At 40.5% G+C, this 17,942-nt stretch overlaps 1 protein-coding gene across 1 annotated transcript in view; it reads left to right on the top strand.

Moving 5' to 3' along the window:
• Positions 1-10,570, top strand: part of KIAA1211 (KIAA1211 ortholog) — a 44,155-nt gene extending 33,585 nt beyond the window's left edge. Inside the window, 3 exon segments of the mRNA XM_026648158.1 lie at positions 1,639-1,829; positions 2,605-2,773; positions 10,410-10,570. Coding sequence (XP_026503943.1) covers positions 1,639-1,829; positions 2,605-2,773; positions 10,410-10,570 — 521 coding nt within the window.
• Positions 10,571-17,942: the final 7,372 nt, after the last annotated feature.

Raw genomic sequence — 17,942 nt, 5'->3', positions numbered from 1 at the left:
TGGGGTTTAATGGATAGTAGCAATGTAGAATGAGGTGCTGTGTCACTGTAAGGACAGATCAGAGGCACAGGGTAGGACAGTCAGAATCTAAGTTGTCTCTGGAAACTTAACTCCAAATTTCAAGGCTTTCAATTGTTTGCTTTTTGAAAGTTCTACATGTTTTTATAATGCACTGAATGAGTCTTTTTCCTGAAATAGCTGCTCTGTTCTTACAATCTTCAAAACAACCATTTGGGAGATTTTCCTTAGATTTTTGTTTTCCCCTAAGCTTTTTGATGTACAGATGATGTGTGAAAACTAGTTGGAGATGTGCTGCTAAAATGAAGAGCAGAGAGTGAGCTAAATTCAGGACTCCCCCAGAGTTTGTGCTTCACTCAGCTCTGCAGATATAGCTCCAATCCAGAATTTCAAAGGCATGTAGCATCTGGTGGTAGACTTCCTAAACTCTATGCTGTCCAACCTGAGAAGCACAACAGTTTGCTCAAAGGTTCCAAAGCAACATATCAAATAACTCCTCAGTTAAATGGCATACTTTCCAGAAATAGCCAAAGGCACCAGTGCTCTACAAGTCCAACAGAATAAAACAAGTTTTGACATTTCTAGGCTGGGCCATTTTAAGATATGAGGTTGTAAACAAATGAAGTTTTTGAAAAAGTGAACACCTACCATGCTCTAAACTCTCACCCCAGATGCTTTCTGTGGGGGGAATCAAACTGATGCTTTAAATGGAAACCTAGTGAAAAACCTGACCATTATGGGTAGGATTTTGGATGTTTTTGTTTAGTCGCTCTCACTTTTAAGCTCTTGAAGGAAAGCCATTTATATCAACTTTATATATCTAGTGATTCTTCTTCAGCATAAACAATTATGATTATGTGTTATAAGAAAATAACTGTTGATGCTTAAATGCCATCAATTATTAAAAAAACAACCACCACCACCACCACAAACCTGTAAAATTTCAGAAAGCTGTTACCATGGTAGGGGCTCTAAATCAGTCTCTAGAAATATGAGACCGTGCAGAACTGTGTCCCGTTGTCAAAAGTGGGCCTACATTATGATGCCCAAATGTGGCCCAGTGTGTTCATACATGAGATCAACAGTTACCATTTTCTTTGAAATACAAGTTGGGCCTGAAAACACTACAGTTTCCAGCATGTGACCTCCATTGTGATATTGTTCAGATTAAGATGAAGCATTGCATACTGGGACAACCAGTCTCTGTGGACTACCCAGCTAGCCTCAATTTTATACAAATAGCATTTATGGCAAAGTGTCACTTGAGCCCACACTTAGGCAAAGCTGGGCACATTTGGTCTGAAGGGATTAAGAATCAAAATAGGTAGAATTAGGATACAAGGCTGAATTCCTGCCTGGAGTAAGATCAGTGAAGTTACACCAAGGATGACTTTGGCCTGCTAAGTATAAGGCTGGAGTATTGTAATGTCTCTTCTTGATAAGTAACAAATCTGCTTCAGAATGTGATAAATGCTTGAAAGGCTGTGACTGACACTGAGTTCAATGTGTTTAAACAATGTTTGTTGTCTATATTGCTGTATTTTATTTTTTAGGACTAAGGAAAAATGAACACCTTTTGTATTGCACACAACCAATCTTATCCTTTCCTTTTTCTTATAGAAAAGCCAGTTCTCCAGAGCAGGCATTCTTTAGATGGCTCCAAATTGATGGAAAAAGTTGAATCTGCACAACCGCTGTGGATTACATTAGCACTACAAAAGCAAAAGGGATTTCGTGAGCAGCAAGCTACCAGAGAGGAGAGGAGACAAGCCAGAGAGGCAAAGCAGGCTGAGAAGCTCGCTAAAGATAATGTAAAATAATAAACAAAGAATCTTCAGAAAACTTTTTTTTTAAATACGGATTTCTTGATTTAGTTTGAATTCCTGTTCAGTTTTTGAAATTTTATAAAAAGCTAAAGTGACAGTCAGTAAAATCAGGTGGTAAGTCTGGGGTTTAACTTTGCGCAATGAACAACATTGCAAATCAATTTTCAGTACAAAATGTTGTATATTGTTACTGAATTTCAGTCTGATCTCCAGCACTTCATGAATTTCACTGACATTTTGCATGTTTTTATCATCAATTACGTATGAAAGATGTGCACGTAAAAGCATCATTGTTAATTTGGGGTTGCTGTCACTACAGGCCATCATTTGGGATATCATCAAGTATGAGATCTCTTATTTGTATATAGTAGACCAGGGGGTTCTCAACCTTTTTCTTTCCAAGGTCCCCCCAACATGCTATAAAAAATCCACAGCCCACCTGTGCAACAACTGGTTTTCTGCATATAAAAAGCCAGGGCTGGCATTAGGGGATAGCAAGCAGGGCAATTGCCCGGGGCCCCATGCCACAGGGACCCCCTTGAAACTAAGTTGCTCAGGCTTTGGCTTCAGCCCTGAGTGGCCGGGCTCAGAGACCCAGGCTTCAGCCCCATGCGGTGTGGCTTTGCCTTTCTGACTTGGGCCCCAGCGAGTCTAACGCTGGTCCTGTTTGGTCGCCCCCTGAAACCTGCTTGAGAACCACTGTAGTAGACAATACATAATGGACTGTTTCTGATCTAACACTTTTCCTTCTCCATCCTAGGCTGCTGTAAGCAATCAGTCAGATAATAAAGGCAGCAATATCAGCAAAACAAGTGTACTGCAGAAACCTACACCTCAGGAAGACGAGAAGAAAATTGAGATGGCTGTGTCAAGACTAGAACGCAGAGAGCAGCTCAAAAAGTCCAATACTCTTCCTACTTCTGTGACAGGTATAGTGATAGATTTAGGTTTTCAATAGTGATCACTTTTTTTTTTTAGTGGTAGCATTGCAGAGCTCTCAGGAGGGAACTAGATTCTTTTTTTGGCTCACGTATCATCATCAGAATTATAAACTAAGTTCCAGCTGCAACATCTTTATGATTTCAGCAAGAAGGAACCCAGCTTGTCTGTCAGATCCCTGGTTCAGTCTGATGGGCTGGCAATTAAGTAAGATCCTTTTTCTACTTTTAAAATGACCAGATTTAATCTGGAAGTCCCCTGAGAGACTATAAGCATGGAATTCGCAATGTAATTGTGACAGTCGCTTCCAGATTAGCACTTCTGTTTCAAGATTTGGTTTACAGGGCTGAGACTAGGGTTTTCAATGGGAATGCCCCGTCGAAAAGGGATCCTGATGGTTCCGGTCAGCCACCCGCAGCGGGGCTAAGGCAGGCTCCTTTAGCTAAGACCCAAAGCCCCAGTGCCACCCCAGAACCTGCACCCCCAGCCAGAGCCCTCCCGCCTTCCAACCCCCTGCCCCAGCCTGGTGAAAATGAGTGCACGAGCGAGGGTGAGCAAGTGATGGAGGGAGGGAGCAGGGGTAGGGCAGGGCGTTTTGTTTTCCGCAAATAAAGTTGGCAACCCTAGCTGAGACTGATGCTGTATGTATGTCTATAAAGCAAAGAGACCATAATATTCCACGGTTTTGTTTAGTTATGAACTTTGCCAGATCCAGGCACAGGGCCAGCCTTAGGGAAAATGGCACCCTGGGCGAACTTGCATTTTGGTGCCCCTGGCCCCTGTGGGTGTGGTGCACCCCCCATTGCCCCATGTCCCCTATAGTCTCCCTAACCCCTGCACTGTGCCCTTTGCCCCTAATGCCTGCTCCCCCTCCTACACCCCTAATCCTTACATCCCCTTCACGCTCAACCTCTGCCCCCCCCGCACCCTACTGTGCCACCTTCACCCCAACACTGCCCCCTCCTGCACCCCACCACCACCCCCTCCTGTGTCCCTAACCTCTGCACTGTGCCCCCTGCACCCCCTTCATTTCTACCCCCTGCACCTCCCTCCTGAACCCCTAACCCCTACTTCTGTTGAAGTAACTGGCAAAACATTACAGGGAAAGCACTTTCTAAATTCACAGAATAGTGTGATGGGTGTCTTAGACATCTGTATTTTAATAATGTGCTTCTCCAGGTATGTTAGGGCTATAATCAATAGGGCTCGTCAAATATTTCTCCACAAAACATACTTGTACCCTGGCCTGTTTCTCTATTAAATCCTGCCAATGAGCTAATACAAAACAAGCGTGCTGTGCTGATCAGGGCAATGGTGCAGTGACCAGGATTTATTTTACTGATTGAGATCAGGCAGCACCCATTTATGTAGATCATAATATTCTATAATACACTGATATAAATTAAAGCTAAATTGAAATAGGATTCCTTATTCACATATACATGAAAAGCATTATTACTACTACAAATAATAGCTAATGTGCAAAATTTAAGGTGCTATAATATAATTTTTAATAAAAGAAGGATTAGTATGAAGTATTGCTAATGATCTTTGGTTAGAACTCCTTTGACATAGCCTTCCTACGACTTACTGTTTGGAGAAAAATGTGCTGTGGGATTATTGCTAAAAGTCATGTAGTAGCTGACTTATGTATTCTCAGTAGAAGTAAGTCTGAGTCTGTATATTCTGTACTACTACGTGCCAAGGATTATGGTTTATAATTGGCTGAAAAGTGATGAAGTAATTCAGTTAGTGTTGTCTAATTCCTCATAGATCAATAATAATGAATACTGTAACATTATTAACCAGTCAGCCAATACATACCAAGGACTATAGCTTGACTGATAGCAGAAGAATTCAGTGAAATATTTATCTCTGAACCACCAACCAACTCTATGCTAGACTTTTTCCTAATTAAATCATTGGAAGATAGTTATATTTTTTCTGGTCCTCTAACTCAGCCTTAAAATCTGAGTTTCACAGGAAAAATTACTTTTGCAATTCATAATGTAGAGATTTTCAAATAGGGTCTGAATGTCTTCAGAAATACGTAACAATGCCTGTGCTGACACCTCTCGTTTTGATCAAAATTCATTATGCCTCAAGCATATATTGAACTTGATTTCACCTTGGTCACTATTTGCCTCTGAGGTCAAATAGTGATATTAGAACAACAAATACGCCAGGCATCATATCTTATTACAAATATAGACATGTTTGGCTGATGCAGGTTATGACGGTGCAGTCATTTGATATAAAGGCCTACACTGGAATTTGGCAAATCTACCCTCCCTTATGACAATATGTATGTTAAAAGAGATCTTTAAAAACTGAAAAATATTTGAAAACCAAGATGCTTCAGACTTGCACTGAAAGTAGCTAAAACGGGCTGTTTGGAAAGCGATATTTCACACACTCTGCTTCTCTTTGCACAGCCTTTGAAGTAACCATCTTTCCAAATTCTCTGCTACCAGCTGCTGCGCAGGATTATAGAATTCCTACTGACAAAAAAATGGGTCAGATTGATTAATTTAAAAACTGTGTTTCTCTAAAAAGCAGATGATCTCCCACAGGATTTTAAAGTTTTGGGGTTTTTTCCACCCCCCAGTTATAGATTTTTTTTAAAATCTGTTACACAAGTTGGGCAGACTTAGTCCAGTTCATAGTGGACAGCTGTCCACACAGAGTGCCGCCACATCTAATACTTACTCCAATGGTGCCAATCTAGAGGTGGTTCCTTTAGGTCAGGGTTGAACAGGGACAGAATAGGGCTGCTTGCACTATACCTGAGCCATGAAAATAGAGACAGGGATTATATAGTTAATTTTTTGTGTAGGAGTATAATGTAGTAAAATCTCATTTTGTGGGCAAGTTAGCAACAGAAAGATAAGGTAGGTGTCAGCTGGTTTGTAAAAATCTACAGAATCATAATTCCAATGGTGTCATACTTTGCAGCAGGACGGAGGGAGAGAGACAACTCGCTGCCTCCAAGCTCCTCTGGTTGGTGGAAATTTTAATACAATTTGTTGGAAATGGGTTGAGTTGGGTATCTTTCAAAAGTCCTTTCTCCTGCAAACACAAAGGTACCAAACATGACAAACCTAGAACAATTAACTAAATATTATATTCAAGAAAATGTTTAAAAATCAGTTTTTTTAATTATACTTTAACAGCTATGCATTGCTTACCGAAAAAGAGACACTGATCCTAATGAAGTTAGCCTTGACATGCAAGACTCAAACCATTTGTTAATCAGTGTCATCTCAGTCTAGGGCTTCACTGCTAGACACATCACACTGATCCTCATCTGCACAAGGCAGTCTTCTGGCCAAACATTTGCAGGGGGTTGAGCATCTGGTTTTTGACACACAGCATTTAATTAGCGGAAAGACTGTGGACCACATGGTATTTCACACATAACTGGCATGATCAATCCAAGACCCATTCATGCCTTATGGGGAAGGGTAGTTTCTGGATATCCTAGAATCATTCTACTGCATGGAATTTTCCCTTTTGACCCTTGTCAGTGGCAGTTTTTCACCATCTGCTTCTTGGGAAAACATCCAGCTACAGAGCTGTTCATGTGCTGTAATGTTGGCCTTCAAATGGTAAACTCAACATATGAACCTCTCCAGTGCATCTATGACCTCAGTGACGGTCTCAGCCGTTTCGAGCAAGGAGAGTCTTTGGAGGATGAATCAGATGCTTTGAGTAAGATAATTTGGTCTTTTCTGCCAACCTTCCACTATTGTCACATCCTGAAAGGGCATGGAAACTTGGCAGTGTGCAGTTTTTAAATGATCCAAGGGATAGGAACACATTTCTGAGGGATATACAACAATTCTGTTCCCCAGCAGCAGCCACAAAAACAATCTTGCGGAAATCTTGGGTAGCATTTCACAGAGAGCACTAAAACATCTGTGTCTTGTGCAAAAATCCAGCCTTTAGTAGTATCTCTGGGGTACTGATGCCATTCAAGATAATTTTAGTGTCGGCCTCCTCCCAGGAACTATGAAGAAACTGCACTGAATGGTGAGAGGTAGCAGCTTCGTTATGCCATGCAACAATGAAATTCTTCAAGCAATTCTTCCACATCAATTGTGGTACCACGGAGAACTTGGAGTAGTTTGTTGTAAGCCGGGGTAGGCAACCTATGGCACGCGTGCCGAAGGCGGCACACGAGTGATTTTCAGTGGCACTCACACTGCCCGGGTCCTGGCCACCGGTCTGGGGGGCTCTGCATTTTAATTTTAAATGAAGCTTCTTAAACATTTTAAAAACTTTATTTACTTTACATAAAACAATAGTTTAGTTATATATTATAGACTTATAGACAGAGACCTTCTAAAAATGTTAAAATGTATTACTGGCACGCGAAACCTTAAATTAGAGTGAATAATGAAGACTCGGCACACCACTTCTGAAAGGTTGCTGACCCCTGTTGTAATCAATGGAGGAGCCAATGCTGCGCCTAAGCTGCTTGAGGAATGGGTTTTGGAATGAATTGCTAAAGCAACAGCCACTTGTAGTGGTAGATTATACATACACCACACAGTTGTCGTGTGTATATTGGAAACCTGCCTTTCACTCCAACTCTCATCCATGAGGCTTTGTGATAAAATGGCAGCTTTGTGCTCCACTTGCTTACCTTCATGCTGGCTGGTGCTGAAGTCACTGCAACCATCAATGCACCATTTAAAAATGAAGTACAGGTCACGTGGTGGTATTTTTTCAGGTTTGGCATCAGCTATGGATCCTTGAAACTCCTATGTACTGCAGGACAAATTTGCTTTTCCGTTTTAAAAAAAAAATGTAGTAGCTGCACCTAGAGTCTTCATACTATTGTTGACATCAGTGCTTTCACTTCTCACACCACACCTTTTGTTGCTTTTAAGGACATACGCAGTGATTCATTTCTGCAAATAGGATTGCTTAAAAACTATGTCCATATCCCACAGTTCAATTGCTTTATAAGCCTTTCTGCTAAGCATATGTTTCTCTTCACTTTCAAAGCACATATTTCTCTGTACTTAGCCTCTGCACTGACCATCTCTACCACTTTCCCATCCATTAGAGCCTCTGAGGCAATTTATGAACTCCAACTGAGTCACACACTTTGCAGTAGTAAAATCAGTATTTGTTTGTATTGCTTTTTTCTTGAGACAACACATTAGATACGTTCTTGGTGCAGCACTCTGTGGGATACACAGTGGTGTATGCATGGGTATCTTTTGGGTCAATGCACCAACAACTTTCCATGCAACAGTCTCACAAAGAGTGACTGCTTCATACAGTGTCTCACATGTTGAAACTGTGCTTCATGGATGCCTTCGTGCTTTCAGTTTAGGGCAGAAGAAGGTGGTGTTCTTCTCAATATAAGGCAATTCTTGCCCACACCCGGCACTTGTCCCAGCAGCTTCAGCTTTTTTCTGATGGTCAATGTACCTCCACTTCAGCCTTGCCAAATTCAGTTTATTGGGTGCACTTCTTATAGCAGGTAAAGTGCCACTGAGTGTGGTGTTTTAACCAGGTCCTCTTCAGCAGTATTCTCCAAAGATTCAGCTACTAGTTGGTACTCTTCACCTCTCCATTGATACCTAAAAATGATCAAGTCTTTTGTAATAAATTACTTTGATTAATTATGTAATGTAACATATGTTATGCAAGTATGTGCATGCTGCTGTCAGATGGATTCCAGTGTTTTCTGGCTGGATGCTAATGTCTTAACCAGTGCCTCATTACAAGTCTTTTGGCCTAATGAACAAAGCTGATAAACATTTCAGTGGTATTGATTATTGCCAATGATGACAAATCAACTTGAAGCACTCCTTCTACTTTTACACGGCGGCTACTCTGAAACCTTCCAATATTAGTAATCTGTAACATTAAAAAAATTAATCAGGTATTCTCAGCATTAACTGATAATAGAACACTGTCAGTTGAGGGCCACAATTTAATTTTGGGAGGGCTGCATGTTTGACATGCCTCTGTTAAAGTATAATTTAAAAAAAAAAGTTGATTTTTAAACATTTTCTCAAACATGTATTTACATAATTGTTCTAGGTTTGTTATGTCTGATACCATTGCATTCATGGGTATCATTCAAAAGCCCTGTCTCCCATTTCAATGATGCTGGATTATAAACATTTCCACCATCCAGAGTACCGGGAACTGGAGCAGGCAACAAGTCCCCTCTGCCACACCACAGAGGGTGGCGTAATTGAAATTATGCTTCTGTAGATTTTTTTGATTCAAATGACACCTCCCTTATCTTTCTATCATTAACTTGCCCATGGAATTACACATACTCCCAAGCTATTAAGGCCTTAGCCAAAGCCCATTGAATTCAACAGGCTTTGGGTTAATCCCTTGATCAAGGAAATTTATTCTAAAATTTCTAGTCATAAAATAATTGGGGGGTAAATCAGAGATTATTATTCTGTGAAAGAGGGACAAACTTGCAAAAGGCCTGTCTAAAGGTTTTTCTATAGCATCCATCACTATAGTATTTAATAATGCTGTCATCTGATCCTTGCATTATACTTCATGCAGTTCTGCTCTGAAAAGTGACTGTAAAAGGCAATTTCTTAGGCCTGGTCTACACTAACCCCCCAATTCGAACTAAGGTACGCAACTTCAGCTACGTGAATAACGTAGCTGAAGTCGACATACCTTAGTTCGAACTTACCGCGGTTCAGACGCGGTCCACACGCGGCAGGCAGGCTCCCCCCGTCAACTCCGCGGTACTCCTCTTGCCGAGCTGGAGTACCGCAGTCGACAGCGAGCACTTCCGGGATTGATTTATCGTGTCCAGACCAGACGCGATAAATCGAACCCGGAAGTTCGATTGCCAGCCGTCGAACTACCGCGTAAGTATAGACATCCCCTAATTCAACAGATACACCACTTGTATATATTCAGAGATATCTGCTTATTTTAGTTATTATTTTAGGTTTTGGTACTTGTGAAGCTTGCAAACAAGCAGCTATGGGAAGGGAAGCTGGATTCTATTCCTACTTAAACAGTAACATCAGAATTGATAACTAAGTAGAAATTGCAGAGCTACATTATTCTGTGTAAATGTACTGACCTTGATTTGCCCAGGTGTCGCTGAGGGCATAATTTGGAGACAGTGGGGTGGCATATATATAAGAGAGCAGAACTGTGCCTGTAGAAACTTGGTTACTGCTTATACATAAGGAGGAAAGAATTTAGCTTGATTGTCAGGTTTTGGGTGGGAGGTTCCAGGATTGACAACAAGATTAAAAACAGCATTTTTACTTATAAACTGAGCAAATTTGCTCTGAAAACCATTGAGACTGTAAAAATAGTGTCCTAGCATTCCATGTTCGCTGAGTTACTTTTCGGCGTAGAACCACATTCAAGTGTGGGGGTTAGTCCAATTTTAAATGACTATTTTTTTTCCATCTATAAATCTGAGCCAAATTAATTTGGTTTTCAACATATATAGAAGGTTAAAAAAGGAAGACTGAACTATAGTTTTAAAGATATATTACCTATACATTTTGTGAACAGATTCAGAGCAAAGGTCATAGTTCTCCCTTATTCTACAGTGTAGCATGTTTCATCTGTTTTATTTTTTTTCTCTCCCAAATCAATAAACAGTGGAGATTTCAGATTCTGTTCCATCAACTCCATTAGCAAAAGAGGTTACGAAGAGATTCTCTACTCCTGATGCTAACCCTGTATCAACAGAACCAGCCTGGCTGGCCCTAGCCAAGAGGAAAGCAAAAGCCTGGAGTGACTGTCCGCAGATCATTAAGTAAACTGTAACCTTTTTGCTCTTTACATTTTGTTTCTTAGTTGTTTTCTCCTTTTTATTGATTCAGCTTTTTACACATGACAAAATAAACTGAACAAAATTTAAATGCATTTCCTGAAGGATTAAAAACTTAACTGATCACCATTTGGCTCTAGCTCACTATAGTGTGTGCTCACATCATAGATCCTTTTGCTTTGAAAAACTAGGCGGAGAGTGGGCCCAGGCATACAGTTCAGATCCAATTTCTCAAAATTCAGGGCTGCTCAAATGTGAGATTTTGGTTTTGCCCAATATAAAAAGAGAGGCCAAAACTTCAGATCAAAAGCTCTTTAAAATTTTGTTAGCATTTGAGTCTGAGGTTTTGGATCTCTATTCTCCATGCAGACAACGAAAAGATTCTGGCCACTCGAATACAAAAAATGAATGTAAAATGCATGCTCCCTCATCTTAGCCCCAATGGTCACTTTTGAACTCAAGGTTTGATGCAGTTTATTTGCAATTTGAAAACCTCTCCAAGGCATTTTGGGAGACTTCTTCCCACCTGCAAATGAAGTGGTAGCATCCAATTACTGAGGCATTATTGTCTTTCATGCTGGGGGACTCAACACAATTGCTTACCTCCCTCCTCAAAAAGAGGGAATGATCTGCCCATCATTCTAGTTAACATATTCATAGGGCAACCAAACAAAAAGTCATGGAGCAGGGATACAAAAAGAGTTTCTCCTGTTCACTCAGAGGCAAAGTCAATTATTAGGAATCCATGTGCTCAGAGCACACTTGCAATCTAGGATCCTATTCCTACAAATATCTGTGTCCATGAGTAGCTTTACATACCTAAGGAGTCTCCTTGAGTTCAAAGGGACTGCTGACACGTATAAAGTTATTCATGTGTAAATATTTGCAGGATTGGGGCCTAAAAGCTTAAAATCAGAAAACCAAGACCCTGGGATCCTCATGACAAGGTGGTAACTTAAACTTATTTAAAATTCAGTTTCCTGAACAGAGAATAAAACGGGTTCTGACTTCTAATTCTTGCTAAGGTTGTTCCCTGAGTGACTTTAGTATAAGGAAGGTAAGCGATTTGTCTGGACAACCCAGCTGTAAAATTGAGTAAAAAAATTTACTTACTTGGGGGGTGGGAGGAAGCAGTTGTTGCAGCTGAATTTTTTTTTTTTTTTTTTTTTATAAACTGTTCTCCGTGCAGCTAAAGATAAAGAACATTTCCACTTTTTTTTTTTTAAAGTAGTCTTTAAAATGTAATAAAAAATATTAGCATCCTTAAGTTTTCTACCCAGGAAGTTATGCTTTTTTTAAAAAATGGCTTTTTACACATAGTAAGTACATCAACAAAAAGCAAGCTTCATCTTCCTAAAAATAATTCCTGTGTTTTCAATAAACTTTGCATATTGCTGCAAATCCCCCTCTGTTTAAACATATATGTTTTCTTGTGAGTCATAAGCTAAGTCTTCAGCATTTTAAGAGGAGGCATTTCAATAAGAAGAGAGGAGAAATTGCATTGCTACAACATAATGTATCTGATAACTTCATATTATTACTTTTCTTTAGCCAAATTGCTGTACATCACACAAGGAGGGGAGCACACTGTAAATAAAGCAGAAAACAATGAGCCCTGTACTGTCCTCCTTGGTCTAAGAACTGAAAAAAGCTAGTCAGCAAAAGTTGTTATTGAATAGACTGCATCCTATGTAGGAAACAAAGGTTAAGCAGCACAGTTAAAATAGCACAAACACAAAAGACACGTGAGCTTCAATAGAGGTGCAGCTCAAAATAGGTTTGTTCTTGTGGCTCTTGCGCAATCAGTGTTCCACTCTTTCATATTTAAACTAGAACCTTTAAAATCTCGACCCTTGTTCCTAACACATTAAGTATTTAAAAATTTTATACACAGAGGGACAAGTGAGCTCTCTGGTACCTGCACACAACTCCTATGGACTTCAATGGGAGCTCTGTGAGATTATCTGAAGGGGGGATTTGGCCCATAATATTTGTGTGTTTAATTAGTCCATAAAGTAGCACTTCTTAATGTACATTTATACCATATCTGGGTTTTGAAGTATGCAAAAGAGTTGTTCTTGTAATTATAACTCTAAACTGCTTGAAATCCATCACCAGGATTTTGGATGCAGGTGGGGGGCCGGGAAGGAGATGCAGGAGGTTGGTGGGAGCAGAAGAACAGGCCAACCACAAAGGTAGAGAAAAAAATAGTAGTCAGGATCAAAGAACTGAAAAGCATGTTTAATGATTTATAGAGCAAAAAGTAGGTGCTATTGTGCATGACAAAATGAACTGACCTACCAAAACAACACTAGCCACATTTATAGCACACAAACAGTTTGAAGTGATTAAGGATGGTTGTAATCTAAAGTTTCAAAGCAGAGTCTTTACAAGTGTAGGGTATCTAGTATACTGAAAACTGCACTCAGTATGTACAGTACTTGCTTGGAAACACTTCTGAAGTCTACATGTTCAACACTGACATTTCATGTAACATCAGTACAGACATTTGCACTAAACACCTGTGAATTGTTACTTTACTTTAGCTTTGTTGTGTCTTCTGAACAAATTGTCAGAATTCTGTAAAATAAAAAAATCGTTACTACTGAATTTATTCAAAGCAGCAAAAATGTTTTAAAAACTGAATGAACCACTATGTAGAAGGTCTCAATTTTTTTGTAATTTATAAACACAAAATACCATTTCTTCTGAACAGGTTATATATAATTAACCTCTATGTTCATATAGTAATGTACAAAATTATAAACAAAATGTATAATTGTGAGGTTTTTGTTTTCTGTACTTTTTTAATTTTTCAAATGTTTTAAAGTGCAATTGTTTCTTATACTAATGTCATTTTAATTCCTATTAAATTATAATCCAGTCAAAATGATCAGATGTATGCATTCACTGTCTCCTTCTGTTAATGGTATAGGTCAGATTTATTTATAAATAGAATTTTTAGTGCTACAGATGTCTTGCTATGTGTTTTTATCAACAATAAAATTGAGTAACAAGACCTATGATGAAGGGATACATTAGTGTAATTTCTATTTTATTTTTATATTTTGGTTGTCAGATTTTAATGTAAATGGTCCCATTATTGGAAAAAGTTGTTCTATTTCAATAAAAAAATATCTACAACTGTTGTTTTTGTAACAAAGAAGATGGTTCCTGAGTTTAAAATGATTGATAGACATTGCAAATTTAGATTCAACAAATTCACATCACTGCTGTGTGTTACTGAACTGGGAAAAAATGACAATATAAAATTCATTTCAACAGCACCATTTTAATTGTTCATGCAGGAGCTTCAAAAGTCACCAAGCTCAATGTGTTCACATCTGGACATGTGTGAACTGAGTCTTGAGTTTTACTCAATGATCCAAGCCAATTAGTAAATACTTAGTACAAAAACGGCTAACTTTTTTTAAATGGGTTATTGTATTTAAAGCCCAATGCATTACAATACCATTGCTAAGTAGTATTAATGTTTCAAACCTTTGTCCAGCTACAAAAGCAAGCTTACCTACTCTCCTTGTAGCTTGTCAGGAAATTGAATGTGTTAGATGTATTCAAGTTGGCAGTCCCTGATGAAATTCATCCTATGGTACTTAAGGAACTAGCTGACGCAATCTCAGAACAATTAATCTTCAAGAACACATGGAGGATGGGTGAAATCCCAGAGGACTGGAGAAGGGCAAACAAAGTAAATATCTTTAAAAAGAAGAAAGACGACCCAGGAAATTATAGACCAGTCAGCCTAACTTCAATACCTGGAAAGATACTGGAACAGATTATCAATCAATTTGTAAGCACCTAGAGGCTAATAGGCTTATAAGGAATAGCTAACATGGACTTGTCAAGAACAAGTCATCCCAAACCAACCTAATTTCCTTCTTTGACAGGGTCACTGGCCTAGTGGATGGAGGGGTAGTGGAGGGGAAGCAGTAGCAGTGACATATCTTGATTTTAGTAAGGCTTTTGATAGTCCCATATGACATTCTCATAAGCAAATGAGAAATGTGGTCTAGATTAAACTACTACAAGGTGGGTGCACAACAACTGGTTGAAAGATTGATAACTATGCTTTTGACTACAATGTTTTACTGAACCAACAAGGAGTCCAGTGGCACCTTAAAGACTAAACAGATTTATTTGGGCATAAGCTTTCGTGGGTAAAAAAACCCACTTCTTCAAATGCATGGAGTGAAAATTACAGATGCAGGCATAAATATACTGACATGTGAAGAGAAGGGAGTTACCTTACAAGTCGAGAACCAGTGTTAACAAGGCCAATTCAGTCAGGATAGATGTGATCCACTCCCAATAATTGATGAGGAGGTGTCAATACCAAGAGAGGGGAAATTGCTTTTGTAGTGAGCCAGCCATTCCCAGTCCCTATTCAAGCCCAAATTAATGGTGTTAATTGTTCACTGTCACACTGGGAGGGTGAATCTAGTGTGATCAGTCAGGGGTCAGTCCTGGGTCTGTTACTATTCAATATTTTCATTAATGACTTGGACAATGCAGTGGAGAGTACTTATAAAATTTCCAGATAACACCAAGCTGGAAGGGGTTGCAAACACATTGGAGGACAGGCTTAGAATTAGAACAACCTGAGCACCCTTAGCTACAGAAAAATATATTGGGAATATGGGAGTTGAAGCATCTTAAAGGATCAGGCATAGCATAAGGTAAATTCCAGCGCAGTGTCTGTAGACTTAAGGTGGGATCTACAAAGAAATTTGGGCATGTAACTCCCACTGATTTCATTTCAGCTAAACAACAGAGTTCCACCCTTAGTTTATAAGATTCCTGAGAACATTAACGGAAGTTGCCAGTTAGTCGAAGGAAGGTGTTTGGGGATGAATAACTCCTATCGCTTTGATTGGGATGGCCAAACTTACTGATCCTCTGAACCACATACGATAATCGTCAGAAGTTTGAGAGCTATAAGACATGCACAACCTTTACACATGCATAATTTTACAAATATTAGCATCCTACTTACTGTATCATGGCTAATTACTGCGAGAGCTAGAAGACTTGTGGGTTTCCATCCTGGACGCAAGTCTTTGGAAATCCAGTTGATATGCTGTCAATGAGGTACGGAGGAGGTTGGTCATATGCTACGTTGTAAGGACTGCACAATGTTTCGATTTTATGAACTTCATCATGGAGTACAGCGATTCACAGTAGTATGTAGTGCCGAAAATTGAAATGAGGTGCACACTAATCTTCTTGAGTTGAGGATACTTCATTCCTGGCACTTGTTTCCAGAACTCAATTGTAGACTGATGTATGCATCTTTAGAGCCTGGTCCTCCTAGAGTTCCAACAGTTCCATTTCTACAGTAGATGTTTCTATGTCCATGGTTTTGAGAATCAGACAGCCATCGTTGATCACATCAAACATGAATGAGTTTACAAAAAAGGCAAAGCAGGATCTCAGCTTCTGCACATCTTTAAACCTAAACCCCCCCCCCCCCACATAGTTTCAGGTGCTCCATCCATTGAAACACTCACTAGTTTATCCAGCGATACATCGGCATTTGTCAATGCTGCGTCAACTGCGTTCTTTATGCCAACCCCACAGGTGTTTCTTTTAGCGCCACTAAGTCCAACATTTCTTCTCTCATAATTATATCCACGGAAATACAGCAAACAAATACAGCTAGATGTGGTTTATCTTGTATATCTGTGGATTTGTCCACAGCTAGACTGAATGCTAGAGAATTCTTTAGATCATTTTGCATTTTGCTTGCAACATCAGCACTGATCTGGGAGATCTCTCTCTCCATAATGTGGCACAAAATTGGAATTTCCTTTATTAGTCGTTGAAGTCTTGTGTTATTTGGATCTAAAATTGCAACCACTTCTGCAATATTCTTCTTAAATTATCCATCACAATATGGACGGTTAGCACGAGCGATATTCCATGACATAACAAAACTAGCTTCAGTCATTGTGTCAGCTTCCTTACTGAATGCCGAAAGTAGTGTCTATTGAGGTGTAATTTTAATGGGGTTCACTTGTTTTTCCTTAATTCCTTTTCAGGTGTATATTTAGATGAAAAGTTATTGTGATTCGTTTAGTAGTGAAGTTTCAAGTTGCTCACTTTGTAGTGAGCAATGCATTGCGGATAAGGCACAGGGGCTTGCCACCTTTAACAGTGAATGCAAAAATCTTCCTCCTATTCTGGCTTAAAACTTCGGTTTTCTTCCTCATGCAATTCGAAGATGTCACTGTCATCCACAAAATTAACATAGGGTTAACACTTAAGTATAAAACTTCCAGCAGAGCGCGATGTTTGGATTTATGCTCTCAACGAGGCTTCTTTGGAGTGGGAGCCTCTGAGTCGATGCACGACTTGGCACGACTCAGGGAGGCAATGTTGTGTTTAGGGGCGGTCCCCATTGGTGAGCCGCCCTTTTGCCCATGAGTGTGCTTCTTGCGCACATGGTGGGATTTGGGCAGAGGCAGCAGTGCCGCTAGCGCCAGGCAGGAAGGGCTGGGAGAAGTGCCCGCTGCCGGTTGGAACTCCGACAGATCCCCCCAGTGCTGGATCCAAAGGTGCACGTGGCTGCATCACCTCTTCCATGAGGAGCTTACAGAGGCGAAGCTCCCAAGCTTCCAGAGTCCGAGGTGGGAGCAAGCTGCAAATAGAGCAGTGATATGAGCTTTACCCAAGCAGGAGGCAAGGTTGGTGCTCGTCGCTCACAGAGAAGGCGCAAGGGCGCGAAGCACAGTACTTAAACCCAGCTTGCTGGGGCATAGACCCCGCACTGGGGAAGAGTCCCGTGAACGGAAGAAAAGTCCAAAATGGCAACAATTAACAAATTATCTGAAAGGACAACTAACTTTACAACTAAGACTATGATTATGTCACAGAGGTCACAGAATCTGTGACTACCAGAGATCTCTGTGACATTTTCTGCTTCAGCCCTGGGGGCTGCAGGGTTGGAGCTATCAGCTAGTGGGGGGCACCAGTGATCTCAGGTGCAGGGGTCCTGCAACTCCCAGCTGTGGCATGGGGATGGGGTCTCTCCCACAGAGCCCAGTCCCCACGGGCAGTGGGGGGCCCTGCAGCACCCAGGTGCCTGCCCAGACCGCCAAGCCACTGGAGTGCTGAGCCACAGCAGGCGGCCCCCGGAGCGCCAAGCCACCATGGGCAGCAGGTAGCTCCTGGAGCACCAAGCAACTCCCTGCAGTCCTGGAGCTCCGAGCCTCCACGGGCAGTGGGGACCCGCAGCTCCCAACTGCTGTGAGCTTGTCTCCCCCTCCTCGTCCCCTCCCCCCATCACCATTTTTAATAAAAGTCACAGACAGGTCACAGGCTTCCTTGAATTTTTGGTTACT

The sequence above is a fragment of the Terrapene carolina genome, unplaced genomic scaffold, assembly GCF_002925995.2.
Source record: "Terrapene carolina triunguis isolate 2854851 unplaced genomic scaffold, T_m_triunguis-2.0 Scaffold66, whole genome shotgun sequence".
Lineage (NCBI taxonomy): Eukaryota > Metazoa > Chordata > Testudines > Emydidae > Terrapene > Terrapene triunguis.
Note: the sequence above shows the minus strand (reverse complement) of the source record. Positions and strands in the feature narration are given on the sequence as shown.